At 43.2% G+C, this 15760-nt stretch overlaps 2 protein-coding genes across 4 annotated transcripts in view; one reads left to right on the top strand and one right to left on the bottom strand.

The window, feature by feature from the left end:
• NAA15 (N-alpha-acetyltransferase 15, NatA auxiliary subunit) overlaps nucleotides 1-12064 on the bottom strand; it is a 40545-nt gene extending 28481 nt beyond the window's left edge. For both annotated transcript variants that reach the window (XM_080343729.1, XM_080343730.1), the window contains exon 1: nucleotides 11583-12064. In XM_080343729.1, coding sequence (XP_080199855.1) covers nucleotides 11583-11636 — 54 coding nt within the window. In that variant the 5' untranslated portion in view covers nucleotides 11637-12064. The remainder of the gene's footprint in view (nucleotides 1-11582) is intronic.
• A 404-nt stretch (nucleotides 12065-12468) lies between these two features.
• On the top strand, nucleotides 12469-15133 carry NDUFC1 (NADH:ubiquinone oxidoreductase subunit C1; the record flags this gene model as incomplete). 2 transcript variants are annotated; one of them, XM_080344210.1, is made up of 4 exons in its annotated part: nucleotides 12469-12572; nucleotides 13211-13314; nucleotides 14131-14213; nucleotides 14978-15133. In XM_080344210.1, coding segments are annotated over exons 1-4 (252 nt in total). In that variant the 5' UTR covers nucleotides 12469-12508. The 2 variants fall into 2 exon arrangements, with proteins under 2 accessions (XP_080200336.1, XP_080200337.1); XM_080344211.1 differs by lacking the exon at nucleotides 14978-15133 and having other exon boundaries at nucleotides 14131-14214.
• Between the last annotated feature and the right edge of the window lie 627 nt (nucleotides 15134-15760).

The following is a 15760-nucleotide window of genomic DNA, read 5'->3' as shown; positions in this document are numbered from 1 at the left end:
TGTCACCTCCCTTTGGAGAAAAGGAATCATGGGAAGGAAAGAGGAGAAGGAAGATGCTCAGAGAGCATCCAAAGCAAGAATGGCTCAAAGAGGAATGTACTGACAGAAGAATCATAAAATTGTTTAGGTTGGAAGGGACCTTTCAAAGATCATCTAGTCCAATGCCCCTGCCATGGGCAGGGACATCTTTCACTACATCATGTTGCTCAAAACCCTATATGACCTCTACTTCTAAAAGATCCTCTATCCCCAAGGACAAGGAAAGGTTAGCAGGGGAATGCCCTAACAAAGGAAGATTAAGGGTTAGGTAAGAGGAAATATGTATGGAGATATATATATATATATGTATGTATATTTCTTTAAAAAAAAAAACAAAACTGAAATGGTTATTATTTACACCTTTGAGTCATGACCTGCTTTCAAGTGGCTGGCTGAATCACTTTAATGAGCCACTGGTCAGAGTTGACAGAGAGCTTACAGATGACAACGCAATAGCATCAAGCCTTTTTTTTTTTTCTTAATTGAAATCATCAGTCATAAAAGTTACCGCCTTGGTCTCCTCCCTGAAAGCAGAACCACCATTTGCTCCCACCTAGGTAGGTGTGAAAGCAGCAAAACCTGTCACAGAAGTGCTGCAGCCACAGGAACTTAAGAACATGTCTCCAGCATAACTAAGGCACTAAGACACTGTCACCAGCTGAACTTCAGGGTTTTGCAATTTGCCTTTAAGTACAGCTGCTCAGATGCTGGCTATGAACATGAAAACTTATCTCTAAACAGTTCCATTTTACATATGCTAACAACCACTCCTTCACCTTGAAGTTTAAGAAAAGTCAGCCAAGATGGCATAAATGCTAGAGACAAGAAACATTTGCAGATCAATTTTTCTGAGTAGTAAAGTACCTTGCACCCTTAGTTCTGTATAAGAAATGTTGTAACAAATTCTCCCTTTAGGGTGCAGGGAGGAAAAACTTAGGAGTTTATATCCACATAAGTCTACAGAAAGGTTCACATCAACACAGAGAACACTGGATAGGGCAAATAAATTATCAAGAACTGATCATGTACTTTTATCACCTGAAAAACTGAATGAAGAACTAGCCACAGCTGCATATTTACCCCAGGGAAGTATCATAGGTCTCCATTTTCAGGTGTTTCTATATCAAGACAAGGTTGAGCGATTTCCTATATACAATTTCTCCAAATGTTTACATTAATAGTTCGAGCCTATTTCAATCTGTTAGTGGAAACATTTCAAATTGTGTCATTTTGTGAGTTTCCTATGCTGTGTACATATTATATGTATACATTGTATGTTTTGAGCAGTGAAAGGAAGGGAAAAAAATGAAATCAAGGTCATGTTTTGTCCTTTGGAAAACAGGTGATTGTTTAATTAAACCGAGTCCACAGCATCACTCTGAGATTCCACTGTTTGAAGCCATGCATATAGTTACCTACTTCTTCAAAGAGGTTATAAACTAACAAGCTTAAATAAAAGCGTGAATGAGAGAGAAGGAAGTCACAAATGCAGCATATGCCACCATAGATGGTACAAACCTTGGTGAACCTGTGGCTTCACGGAACAGAAACATGAAAGAAAAATCTTTTAGGAAAAAGGACGACAGTAAATATTGAAAAAGGGAAATAATGAACAAAAAGAATAACAAAAGGGAAAACAAGAATGACTAATACGCAGCCTGGGAGAGAAAATCCTTAAGGGAGTCAGTAGTTCATGTGTGAGACAAGGAAAAACAACCAGTAATACAATTAAAAAATAATAATTAAAAAAAAAAAAAAAAATCACAGAAGCAGGAACAAGAACATCTCAAGTGATCTTAAGACATAAAGATACAGGCGTGTGGGAAGCAGAAATGGTCTTCATTTGGGTAATTTGTTTTGTCCCAGATGAATAGCTTGTAGTAGTCATGCCCAAGGCTCTGTCCCTTACTTTGGGACAGCTGTTGTCCAGCAGTGAGATATTTCTGTTACACAGACCGCTCAAAGACTATGGTTGCCTCCTCTAAGCTGAACTCCTGCACATACACACTTGCAAAGCCAGCAGTCACAGCCTGCTTGTGCAGACAGACAAGCGCTGTGGCTTGTGACAGCATGCAGTGAGAAAACATAAAAGCTAAACTTCTAAAAAGTAACATTAAGGCTCATGCTTTAAAAGAAAAGAATTGTACTCTCCATCAGCACTGAATCTCTTATTATATTTGCTGCCCTTCAAAACTTTTCCTTTAATAAGTTACCATATGTTTAAAAATACCTAACAAGCTTTTCTACACATGCTGTGGCCAGAATTAGAGCCTACTCCAACCACACCAAGAATCTTTTTATATCCTTTAACTAATTTTCTATATTTATAGAAAGGAAGTACCACCCGCTTCAATACAATTCTACAAAGAATTAATAAAATGAGGCAGAGTATGATTCCTTCAAAATCATGCAAGACCATAGCAACTAGGAGAGAACTTGCATTCACACCTCTCTCTCACCACTAAGTATTTGTTCAGTGGATTTGAATGTATGGCAACTACCACAGAATGAGAGTGAAATTATAAGCAGCAGAGTTAGCCCATATTCTCTAGAATCTGAGTCTGAGGTGGAAGGAGGGCTTGTGCACTGGTGCTTGGATCCTTCAACTGGATTAGAGCATCTGTGCACAATCTGTCTTCGGTCAGCAGGTGCCTTACACATACACACGCTCAGCAGGCCAAGTGCGAATGAACTCCTCCGCATTTCTTCCTTGATGCCTGCCATGAAGAAAGGTGAAAAGACTTTGCTATTTACAGCTTACCTACATGTAGACAGCTAACTCCTAAATGGAGCTTGTTCCCCCCTTGCCCCAGTTTTCCAGTTTTGAATCTTTATTCTCTAGTGCATCTACTTTCCAAAGCTTGTTATCAAACCTAGCGCTGGCGAACACGACTGACTTGGATTCTTAAGCAACTACTCCAGTTACCCACAAGGTTAGGTACAAGGGCCATGCTACTGATTATAGTTGCACTCCTAAGGGCTGCTGACAATAGTACAGACATTACTTTTATCCAAACTTAATTCAACATTGTTTTCTTTATGTACTGTATGAACTTTTTCGCAATTGCTTTTCAGAAATTTTACAACTAAGTTTGAAATGTACAGAACTAGGCTCCCTGTTTGCTACCTGTAAGCAGGCAGCACATTTTGCCTTTGACATATTCCTTCCCTCTCAAATAGGCATTTTAATGGTTAAGCACATATGTTTCCAGCTAAGGATAATACTCAAGTATAGCATTTTGACATGCAGCTACGTATCTCAGCATGAAATACACAGCACATGGCAGACCAGATCCTGCCATTACACATGAAATATTTTGCACATATTCACTTCCACAAGTGCAAATCGTCTCTACCACAAAGCAGTCTTCATGTCCTGCAAGCATTCAATAACTAAATAATATCCATACCAACATAAATTTGCTAATTGTAAGACATTTTATAATCACTAAACTGCAGATTAAAGTGTCTTCTATGTTCAGTAACATCAATAGTTAACAACAGCACTAACTCAGCATAATGCCAGGAGTTACCACAAGTCTTGCTAGAAGCTTCACAGCACAGCGAATCTACACTGTCAACAGGTATGACTCAACCTGAGCAAAGAATCACCTAGAACAAAACACAGAAAGCAGAAAACCGTCTTTCCAGCAGGGGCACTAGAGAAGATGTGTATGTCCAGCCTAGCTGATTCAAGAGTGTTTTAAAACCACTCTGCAATAGTTGAAAAAAAAAAAGAGTCTTGGAACAGTCCACCTAGGCTGGATTTTGCAGCTGATCAAACAGGTGAGAAGACCACCCAGAAGCATCTCATGAGCAAGCTGGAGATAACCATAGGAGAACAACATACAAGAGAAGCTGCTTTTTCTGTCCTTATCTGGAAGTGTGCAAAATTAGGATTTTCCTCAAGAATAAGCACCAAAGCAAAGAAGGTACCATTTGCTCCCCAAGCACACAAACAGGAGCACTAGGGTGTCATTGACTGCTGTATTTTTATTCTTACTTGGACCAGCACAGCTGGTTATAAGAGTGCAGTGAGAGTAAAAAAAATATAGCAGACCCAGGTATAGGATCACATTCCCAATCACTATGCCCTTTGAACTGGAACAGTAATAAAACAATAGTGTAAAATTTCTATTAAAAGGACAGAATTTTGCAAAAAATAGTCTGAAGAACTTTTAGCTGTTTTCTCTTCTACGAAGACTTCCCAGGTCACACTTAATTCCAACTTATCCAATTTTTTAAATTCCAATATCTGCAAGTTAATTGAATTAAAACTACTGCAAATTTGAGTATTAACAACACCAAAAAAACCCCACCAACCACCCCACAGGAAGTCACACTGATGGTGACTCTGGTAAAGCAAACATCCTAATTCAGTCAGTTATGATGGACTAGCCAAAGAATACAATTTTCGTCACTGAATAAGAACCAAAATTGGATTCAGCCCCAAAAGACAAGGGAAATGCAAGCTTAACTCTTCATCACTAGTCTACTGTATTCAACTTCTCTTCAGACAACAGCCTGTGAATGTCATATTGCAGACTATTCCCCATCATATACAAGAGTTACCACGTAGGACAACTGATCTACACGTGGGTACGGGTAAATTTTTAATTGCATCTCAAAGTCCCCAGAAGAAAGTACGATGGAGAACGCACTGCTCTGCCAGAACACGTACACTTGTGCATCACATAGCAATGTTGGCAGCTGCAATGCCGTGAGACCTTTGGCAGCAGAAAGTCATAGCATACTTGGCCTTGGTATTAGCTAAAGCGTGCACTTACAATGCATGACATACATGTCTGCCACTCAGATGCTATCTACTTCTTCCCGCACAGTTCAGATGCAGCGACTTAAAAGACAGTAAGTCCAGGCACTGCGCAGCTCAAGGCTGTTTTCCAGCACAGTTACTCTCTCTATAGCTAGACTAGAACAGGTCAAGTCACTAAGGTGCAATAAGTCAAGCTAAATGTAGTAAAGACGATTCGGAAAGCTGGAAGCATTAGGAGCAACTACTCACCATGAATTAGTGGGTGTTTCGAGCACTAACCATATCAAACAGCTCAACAGCCCTAGGCAAGTGCTTCCACCACACTGATTCAGTTTCATGACAAATACAAGATGTATAAACCTAAGGACTGAAAAAAAGACACACGAACCTTACAGATACGCTAACACTGAAAAACTCTGGGGCAAACTTACATATTTTTTGCTGTCAAATCAAAACAAATCATACTGTTCCACTGCTCCTCAGTGTCAAGGATCATAACTATTTTGTATAAGAAACAGCTTCAGCAACAACCTAATTTAAGGGACTGAGTAATCCTCTACCCACACATCTTGCCTTATTTTGTGGAAGTGATCGATACCTTCATAACTAGCACTGCTTGGTAGAATATAATCAGACAAATAGAACAAGTTCAACATGAAATTACTTAGGAAGAAGAAATATGTGTACCTTTTCATTTAACACTGAGGCAGGAAAAACATCTATGCTATGTCTATGTTTTTGAATTGGTCTCATTCCTGTATTTGACAAAATCCAGCAGGAAACAGCTGCTGACAGTTACAGCTCTTGTAGAAGTAAAACTAGGAATTTTCACTCACTGAAGCAAGATTCTTGCTGAAAAATCCATCATTCAACATCAGTTCTGCTGGCCACTACTTGCCCACTTTAATCTCTCCTTCTTGGGGAGAATTACCATAAAATTGGGCCATATAATAGCTAAGATCAGCTGACTTCTGTCCCTTACCCCTGAACCCCTATGCTCAGGCTTCACCATTTAGCGTGAAACTGACTGTACTTCCCAGTATGGATCGAATCAACTTGGTTTTTAATGATAACCTGAAACAACTAAGCAAATAAATTAAAATTCCAAGACCTGGCATGGAAAGGGCTAAAGGAACCCATACAATAGGTTCTTCCAGACTTACATGGACATTTCAACCCAGCTATACCTCACAACATAGCCCAATACATGTGATAAGGCTACTGACATTTTCTACCCATGTATGATGGGCAGAGCACTTTTAGCTCTGAGGTATGCAAGATGATGTCTTGTATTACGAAATAGTTAAATGTGGTTAGTAAGATAAGAAAGGTTGTTCTTCAACATTGCAAGGTTTGCTAACTCAGTCGTGTGGTATCATAGAAGCAAAGAGAAATCCTTGTAACAAATCTCACTGACCTCAGTCTTAAGGGTGGCAATGAATAATTGTTTTCACTAAATCCCTTATCAGCAAAATCAGAAAAGACGTAACTCCTTATCACCAGTCTTGCTGCATTGAACACAGTGCTGCTGTGGACAAAAGATTTAAACTTGAGGTGCCCAGAAGGTAAAAATCAGCAAAAACTCATTAAAACCACCTGTGAAAAACAGGAATAAACACAACTTGATCAAATTCTAACCAAAATAAAGGGCAATACCATATAAACTGGATCAAGTCCATTGCCCCAAATAAGATTAGTTTTAGGTAATTACAAAAACCACTTTGGGTTCAGCTAAGAGTATCTATAGCCACAACAATATAAGACTGGCTATGATCCTACAACCATGAAGAAATCAGGATGTGTTTCTATTAATAAGTATTTTATTTTCATAACTGAAACAGGTAAGGAACAAAATTATGCTGCTCTTCAGAAATTTACAGCAAGGAACCCTGCCTCTACAATTTCTGACAGTCCCAATGACAACAAAGGGCCTAATTTGGTGAACACTGGCTTTAGCAACAGCAGTATTACTCAACTGATCCCTTAATGGTATCCTAGAGTCTCAAACAGTAATTAATTTATCAAGTTAGAGAAATATTTCTGAAAAACAAGAAGAGTGACTTGGCTTAAAGCTGCAGGTCCGTTCTTCAGCTCCAATGTTTCAATCAAGACATAATGTTTCCTACTACTTCTGACAAGGCCAAGTGGTTTTTCCTTTGTCAAGAGATACTCAAGTGACTGACATCTCAACAGCCAAGATATTGGAAAAGCCTTGCTAGCAAGTCCATGTTTCAGATGAGATAGTATATGGTAATACTCCAGTGGTGAGCATACTGATTGCCATACAGTCATGCCAATGCAATGACGACTGCATACAAAATGTGCTAATTTATTTAGTTACTGATAAAAGTGAAATTCTGGAAACTGGTCTTTAATCTTGAATCAAGATGACTTAAGAGGAGATTTCCAAGTCTGCCACCTCAGCAACCTTAAAGTCAGCACCGGAACTTCTATGAGACAGAACATTCTTTTTAAAGGATGGGTGCTGGTGAAAGTATTAGTGAAGGAGAAGCACAGGTCTGTCTAGTTTGAAAGTGGAGGGACAGGGAACAGATTCTGGAATGATGACAGAGGAAGATGGCCCAGCAGGACGGACTTGACATATTTACAACAGAGCCAATGAAGAGATGCTGTTCAACAGGCTTTTTTTATCATTAGGAAGTTCCTATGTCTTCTAGTAGAAAAGTTGTCAAAGCCAACATGGAAAAGAAGACCAGCTCAAATATGAACAACCCCAAAGCACAGTAGTGTTACCATAGAAATTATCAACTCAAGGTGAAATTCAAGCCCCCCTTCTCTTGCAGCAAACACTGTGGTTATTTTAATGCCCCAGTGGAGGACACAGGTGCTCGCCATGCCTCATCAAGCCTGCCTAGCACATAGGTAACTGATACACAGATGAAAGATGCATGTCTCTCCAGACATCATGAACACCTTATACAATCACCAGCCCTGAACAAACTGAGAAACTCCTGATCTGCATACAATGTGGTATACACAAGCCCAGACCAGCATGGCATCTTGTTTCTTCAGTATGCTATGTGTACAGCACGTACTAGAGGCATAAATCAGTAAACCTACTCAAACCAGGGCTGAACATACTTAGTTCCTCACTTGAACTGTTTGTTTGCAACATAAAATACAACATTTCACTTCTTAAATAACTGGACTTTTTTTTCCCCTGCTCAAACTGTATTCAACTAGAGACTAAGTCTCCTAGCTATGGTCAGAAGCATTTTCACCATCTTGCTCTGCTTGAACACTGTGACTCAAAGAACTGTATCCTCTGCTGCTTAAAGGAGCTCAAAGAGTTTTCCATGTAACATATGGCATCTTTAATAGCTTTGTTTTAATAGTTCTTCAATACATTTTCAATATATTTAACTTCTACATCCAATCAAAAGTTAACTGGATATGTGAAATAAACTGAACATATGTGATGACTTGTATCTGACCAGATACAGTGGCTGAATAATCTGGCAAAGTGCCAGAAACATTTATCAGGTATATTTAAATAAATTAAGACAGTCAATCCTGCTTCCTAGAAATACTACTTTATCTTTGCTAGTAAGAGAGAAGGAAGGGGGGAAAAAAAAAGAAAGAAAGAAAGAAAAATGCTTTTTCCATTATTTCACAGTACATCTGCCTTCTGGGTACCAAAAAGTCAACTTCTTCCCTCTGACCCTCATGTTTGCTATTCTGTCTTTGCCTAAATTCTTGAGTATTTCTGGGCTGCTCAGAGATTGTGTGTGTTCAAATGAATGACACAGGCTCAATTTGTTTAAAATGCTCAAGTGGATCAAAAACAAAGAGGGGAAAAATGTAGAGATTTACATTCTAAATTTCTAAGAACCTTTGAGCAGAAGAAGAGGAATATCTACCTGCAGGCTTACAGTAAACAGTTAAAATTGTAAGAACGATATAAGCTAGAAACTTCCTTTTTAATGGAAGTGCAAGATTAAGTGGAACAGCGATCCATAATCCTGTAGGTAGTTTTTTCCCTTTGTACTACAGGAACACTAAACTGTGCAACGCATTTCAACTGGAAAAATGTTTCTATTAAAACCCCCACATACCTGTAAAGTGACTGGTCTAGTCAGTGTGTTGCGACACACAAAGGCAAAGTGCACACACTCCTGAACTCAGAATTTGTTAGTTAAGTGGAAGTGCTGGTTTGCAAGCAAATCCATACACAAATGAAATTTACTGATCATGTAAGATGTTTACTACAAAACAAACAAAAAAACAGACTCTGAAAGCTAATTATTGCCTTTTGCTACAGAAAGGTAAATTCCACTTCCGGCTGGGCAACATGGTGTAGTTTTTGCAAGAACGTAACACTTAGCATTTGTGCTACAGGCATACTTCTTAAAAATGGCAAAGCAATGAGGCCTCTCTGGAGCTTAAAACACACAAAAAATCAGTTTGTGTTTTTTGTTCTTTTTTTTTTTCATTTTATCCTTCACTTCCAAAAATACAAGGCTGTTACCTACTTAACTCCTGTTTTACTACCTCCTCGAAAATGAAAACGTGAATGATTTTACATTTATGTAAACAGTCCATGGACCGCTAATTATTTATCTGAAGGGTAACACATCCTTTCAATGCCACTTGGGCTGTTCCCCAAAGCTTCTGCTGAAAAAAACTCTCACCCAGGCACGCTCAAGAGAACAACTCGCCAGCCCAGCAGGGGCTTGGAGGTCCCCTCGGGGAGCCATCTGCCCCAGCAGACTCCATCTCCTCTCCTTCAGCCACCCATGGGCCAGAGGAAGAGGCAGCAGAAGATAACAGAGGGTTACAGTCCACTGAAAAGAAGGTGTAGACCAAGGAGAAGCTGTAGGGAGAGTGAGATGGAGTGAAGGCACAGGAGAGTAGAGTAGGGAAGTGAAGTTTCTTGCATTGATAAATGGGACTTCCGAAAAGGTGTCTCACTAATCCACATCAAACATGTAATCAAAACGTCAGAGAGAAGGGTCATTATCCATAACAAGGCAGACAAGTAGTTCATTAGCCAAATTCTGAGTGTGATGAAAACCGACTTCAAGCCTTTTCTATTCATCATGGGTTACAAGGACACCTAATCACAGGGTAGTCTTGATACCAGGCTACATGCCACAGGCTCATCCCTGCAAGGTACAGGAAAACATCAAAATGCTGGAGTAGCTTCTAGCTTACCCAGTACCTGAAACTCTTGTATATTTATTAAAGTTTTTCAGTTAAAAAGAGAACAGAATTAAAATTGCTTCAATCTATAGAAATCTGCTAGGACTGGAGCACTCCTTTCTCTTTTCTGACCTGAACCAAATTGCAGAGCTTTATCTAACTCATATGAGCTGAGCCAGCATTTTCAGCAAAGAAACTCTTATTCTTCCCTTGTTTCCGCCCTCCACACAAATACTCAGACAGCCACGCACCAAGCCCAGAAAAAAGAACACCAAACCAGTCAGGTTTAAACACAGACAGGCTCCTTGATTCAGTCTGTCTTGTAAATACACAAGTCATCCTCAATGCACAGATAGGCGAGCCAGCCAGAAGGCTTCTGCTTTCATAGCTCATAACACATCAAAAATTACACACCAAGTCCATACCAACTTCCAAGCAGGACTAAATCTTTCGAAGTAGAAATAAGCTTTAGAGTTCATTTTAACTACTTTTTAGCCCTAACTGAAGCTGCACGTCTCAGAATGAGATACCTGTACCTCTCTAGTTCTACAGATGTATGTTATTTTCACAAAATATTTTGAAAAAAGAAGTGACAGAAGGCTACACACATCCCCCCACGTAAGTGCTAAAAGTTTACAGAGCCATAAGAGTGGCATTACTCCAAGGGGACTACAGGACTCATCTTACTTCTGATCTCTGAAAGGATCAAAAATAGTAATCTAAGCCTCTTTGAAATGAGATTTCTAGACAAAGTTAACTTCTTTATGAAAAAACAATATGGTGCTTGACATAGATAACCAAATCTTCTAAATAAATCCACTGAACCTGCTAATGTAATTCTGTCATTTTCAGTTCAACCCAGGTCCTTAGAAACACAAGGTTCCTGCATCCCAGCTGAAACAAGTTTCTTCAGTCTAACTGAACTGTGCACACTATTCTGGTATTTGGATTGCACGCTATCTTAGCCTCACTCTAAAAACCAAGCTTATTGCCTAAGCTCCACTGCAGTTTCTTTTTACTCTTATGCCAGCTGCCATCCAGAAAAGTCAATTGTTGAACTTTCACGAGAGCAAGCGGCAAGTTAAACTTCGGGAAGACTTCAAAAACCTTCACCCTTCTCCACTTCCTCCTTCGAAAGCCATCTTCCCCACCGACCAGCGCATCTGGTTATTGTCTAAGCCAAAAATATGAGATTAAAAAAAAAAAAAAAGGAAAGGCGGAGAGCTCAGCAGAGCGGCTACTGACGAAAACCCCACGAATGAAGCGGCCACGGCGGGGGTTTCACGGAGCCAGCGGAGCGCTGGCGGGCTCCCGGGGCCCTCACCGCCCCGGTGGAGGCCGCGGGGACACGCGGCTGCCCCTGCGCTCCTGCGCCCCGCGGGCCCCGCGCCCGGGCGGGACAGGCGCGCTGACAGGCGCCCCTCGGTCCGCCCGCCCCGGCAGGAAGCAGCCCGTGGCCGGGGCGCCGCAAGGGCCGGGGCGGTGGCGCCGGACCCGCGGGGCGGCACCGGGGCTCCGCTCCCCGACAGCCCGGGGGAGCGAGCCGGGGAAGGGGCCGCCGCGTCCCCCCCGCGGCCCAGCGCGGGCCTCCCGGCCCGTCACTCACCAGGATGCGCTTGAAGAGCGCGTTCTCCTTGGGCGGCAGGCTCACCGACGGCATCCTCCCCGCCGCTGGCTCCGCTGCCGCCGAGGGGCTTCGGGGGGAGGAGGTGGGCGGGCGAGCTGCGTCCCGTCCCCGCTACTCGGTCGCCGCTGCCGGGAGCCTCCCCGCCGGAACCTGGCCCCTACCGCCGCTGCCGCCTCGCCTTCCCGCCCCCTCGCCCCTCCCTCAAACCGTCGCGCTCTAGCCGGCCGCGGGCCCGGCTCCTCCCGGCCGCCGTTTGCGCGCCGGGCTGCCCGCGCCGCGCCGAGCCCCGGGCGGCGGCTCACGTGGTAAATGAGCAGGCCGGAGAGAGGCGCCGCCAAAATGGCCACCGCGGAGGGCTTCCCCAGCCGGGTCACGGCGGCCCGCGCGCATGCGCCGCGACCCCGCGCCGCCGCTGCGGCCGGCCCCGCCCGCGCCCCCCGCCAGGTGTGCCGGGCCGGGATGGGGTGGGATGGGCGCCCCGCCCCGGGAAGGAAACCCCGCGGGCCCCTGCCCTAGTGCTTGTGCTTCAGGCGCAGCCGCTGCGCGGCCCCGAGGGGCGCGGTGTGCGCTCGGGGAAGGGGCGGGCGTCGCTCTGCCCGCGGCCTCAGCGCCGGCCCGGCCTCGCAGAGCCGGTTCCGCGGGCGGAGAGGCGGCGCCGCCCCGTCACCAACGGCGGGTTAAGGGCGGGGAGCGCGGGGAGTTGCGCAGCACGCGCCCGGCCCGCCAGGCTTCGTGCAGGGCAGCGCGGCCGCGCGGCGCCCCGGGGACGGGCGGGACGGGACGGGGCCGCGCTGGGACCGGGGGAGGCGGGAGGGAGGCGGGGCGGCACCTCCTGCTCGGCACGGGGCGGCCTTTAATGCGGGCCGTCCCTTCACCTCCCCTGTGGGCGGGGCGGAGTCGGCAAGATGGCGGCGGCGGCCTTGAGGGCGGCGAAGGGGTTGCGCTTGGTGGCGGGAGCGCCGAGCCTCGGTGAGCGGAAGCAGAGCGGGGTCTGGCTCGCCATGACTCGGGGCGGCGTGGAGCCCGTTTTGCTTTAGGCGAGCAGGACGTTGTCGTCCTTCCGTGTGCGTTCGCGGGCCGCGGCAGCGCCCCGCCGCTCACCGCAGCGCGGTGGGAGCTCGGCTGCTTGCGGCAGGGCCGGTGCCGTCCGCGGTAGCTGGAGCGCTCCTCGCCTCGCGGCAGGAATTTAAACAAGCTGCCGTGCCGATGTTCCTATTCTTGTTTTTCTTTAATCCACACATACTAAGCTGCTACCGCTTCCAGGCTGGGGGAGGGCCCGCTTCTCCTGGCCGCGGCTGTGGGGCCGGCCCTCCGCAGGTGCCCTCGGTGCGGCGGGTGTCGGAGCTTTCTGCAGGGGGTGAGAACAGGCGGTGGAAGCGAAGTACAGTGGGTTGTGGGGTTTGTGGCCTGAGGAAAGGGGAAGAGTCGCTGCCTTGATCTGCTAGGAGCGCCCCATCCCCGCTCTTGCCCCATTCATGCATGATAATTGGGTTTCTTTGTGGTGGTGATGGTTGTTTGTTTTTTCCTCGTGATTGTATGGGTGTCAGTGACTTACTTGGTTGTCTAAACCTGGAAAACGTTAACGTGTTTATAATCCGCCTTTTTAGCTTTTACTCGTTCTGCATTTGTTGCAAGAAAACCTGACTATGCCCAACCAAACTGGTTTGGAGTTGGCTTGGCTTTTAGCACCAGTGCTGCCTTGTGGGCTCTTGTAAGTGTTTTCATTTGATTTTTTTTAAACTTAGCTATTCCCAAATTGTAGTAATCTGAAGGTAATGACAACAACCTACTTATTTAATTGGGGTAACGGATGGTCATAGCAGGTGTCAAGATTGAAGTATGATATGTTGATTAGTTATGCTTTCCCAAATCTATGTTGTGCTTTTCTTGTATTAATCTTTGCTGCAAACTTCAAACCAGCCACTGCAGAAGAATTAATTCTTCAAGCTTGTTGGCTTAAGGCTTTAACATTATTTTCCCCAATAGATCTTAAAACATACAAACAAAACCCTAGGGATGTGCCTAAGTAATGTTGTATTTATCAGACTATTACTGCATTCTCTTCTCATTTTTCAGCAGTAGTAGATTGATTAAGACCACTTTTTCCTGAGCAAAATGCATTGTAAGACATTCCTTGTTTCAGAGAACTTACAGTCTTGATGAAGCACGCAGGGTGTAGTAGCTCTAAGAGATGTGCAGGATAAGCAGCACTCTGATGGTGACAACACTCTTCAGGGTGGGGTGGATTTGCTTTGGGGTTTTCCCCATTTTTGAGGTGATGGTCGATTGGTTAACAGTAGGAACCTTCCCCCTCCCCAGCTGGCCAGCAGAAAATATTGGAGAAAGATGTGGGAAAAAATACCTCAGTGGACAACTGATAATTTACAGATAACTTACTTTGTATTGCCCTAATTAACTGTTAGTTTTCATTCTGATAATAGGAATTTTATATTCTGTAGAAGTCTTTTTGTTCCCTGATTCCAGCTGTGCCTTGGATAGCCATTTAACTTACACTGCTATTTTATAGCTTTTCAAGCAGCATAATGAGGACATAATGGAATATGAAAGAAGAAAGAAAGAGAGACAACATAAGTGTACGGAATGTTCATAGTAAGTATGCACATATAGATGCTTTTTTTAGCTAAACACAAACTCTGCATATCTTTGACTTCTGTTAGCAATCAAAATATTGAACTGACTCATTTTCTTCCCTTATTATTTTCCTTAACACTTTACATCCTGGCTTTTGCTATTTTTCTAACACATTCCCAGTTTTAAAATAATGAGGTGGCTGGTTTATATTTTCATATATTTGTTTGTGTGCATTTTCATTCCCAGATTTTTGTCTTGAAGATGAAAACTTTTGGAAAAGAACACATCTCTTATAGTGTCAGTAGTAAGTTTAGGTTGCAAAGAGGATACCTTACGAGCGCTTTAGTGGCAAGGAGATCAGGGTCACTAAAAATAGCATGCTTTTGCTTCTCTTTTTATTTTAACAGCTCTACAGTAGGAAACATTTTTCTCAGTTTTACTTGTATATTACACGTAAGAATGGTACAAAGTCAATGGCCATAGACTTGCATTATAGTGGAAACCATATACAGTCATTGTCTTTTTCAGTGCAAAAAACATCACTGTGTTTCTGCCAACTAAAAATTCTATTGGAGATTATGGCCTCAGAGCAATTAATATGCCACATTAAAGAATCTCTTAAACTAGGTATAGAGAAACGTGTCGCACTGTGTTGTTTTGTTTTGTTTTTTCCCCAAATATTCCTGTCCAGCTAAAAATACAGTATGTTGTGAGATATTTCTAACAATATTCATTGTATCTGATTTCCTTGTTGCTAAGCTTTCTTTTTTCTTCTTCCTTAGGTTGACAGTATGCTCAGTAAGAAGCAATGTCATCACCAGTTGTCCTGCAAATAATTCAGCACAGCAGAAGTATAAAGTCTCTAAATACTTATATGTTCATACATTTCATGTGCAGAATTATGAAATAAATTATAAAGTCTGGGAGAAACTTATTAAGACTGTTCTTGCCATTTATATTTTGTTCAACTAGTCTTGAAATCTTTTTAAGGTAGCATTTCTATTTCGTCGATTATCAGTGTTACTTTCAAAACTCATTCTTACTCAGGAAGGTATATTACAAAAGCAGACATCACTTCAGAGTAAGTTCAGCAAATATTCCAGAAGTTAAGTGTACTGTTGTTCTGCCATTGTTTTCATTGCTGAATTTACAGAATAAATAAGAATGGAATTTACCAGCAACCTCATAAAACTGTAATCTCTGTAAATGCCAAAATGTGTATTTGCTACTTTATGCATCAAAGAGGCGGCTTTCAGCTCAGTCTTGACCAGACAGACTTTCAAAGCTTGACCTAGTGACTTAAAGAGCTGCCATAATTTCAGTTGCATGTCTGTTTGCAAGCTTGGTCTAGATCTATTGTTCTTCAGTCTTTTGTGATCTGGTGTCCTGGTTTTGTTAAAAACAAGACGAGTTTCTCTTTTAGTGAATTTTCCTTCCAGCTAAGTTATTCTAAGTAACTGCACTTTCTTGAAGTGAAACATTAAATGTCACAAGCTGTGGCCCATTACTGGCCCTCCTGGTAGTCAGGGAAAGAACTGGAGTTGGAAAGGAGTGGAAAGAGGGGT

Source organism: Nesoenas mayeri, assembly GCF_963082525.1.
Source record: "Nesoenas mayeri genome assembly, chromosome: 4".
Classification (NCBI taxonomy): Eukaryota; Metazoa; Chordata; class Aves; order Columbiformes; family Columbidae; genus Nesoenas; species Nesoenas mayeri.
This window is presented reverse-complemented; position numbering and strand designations above follow the sequence as displayed.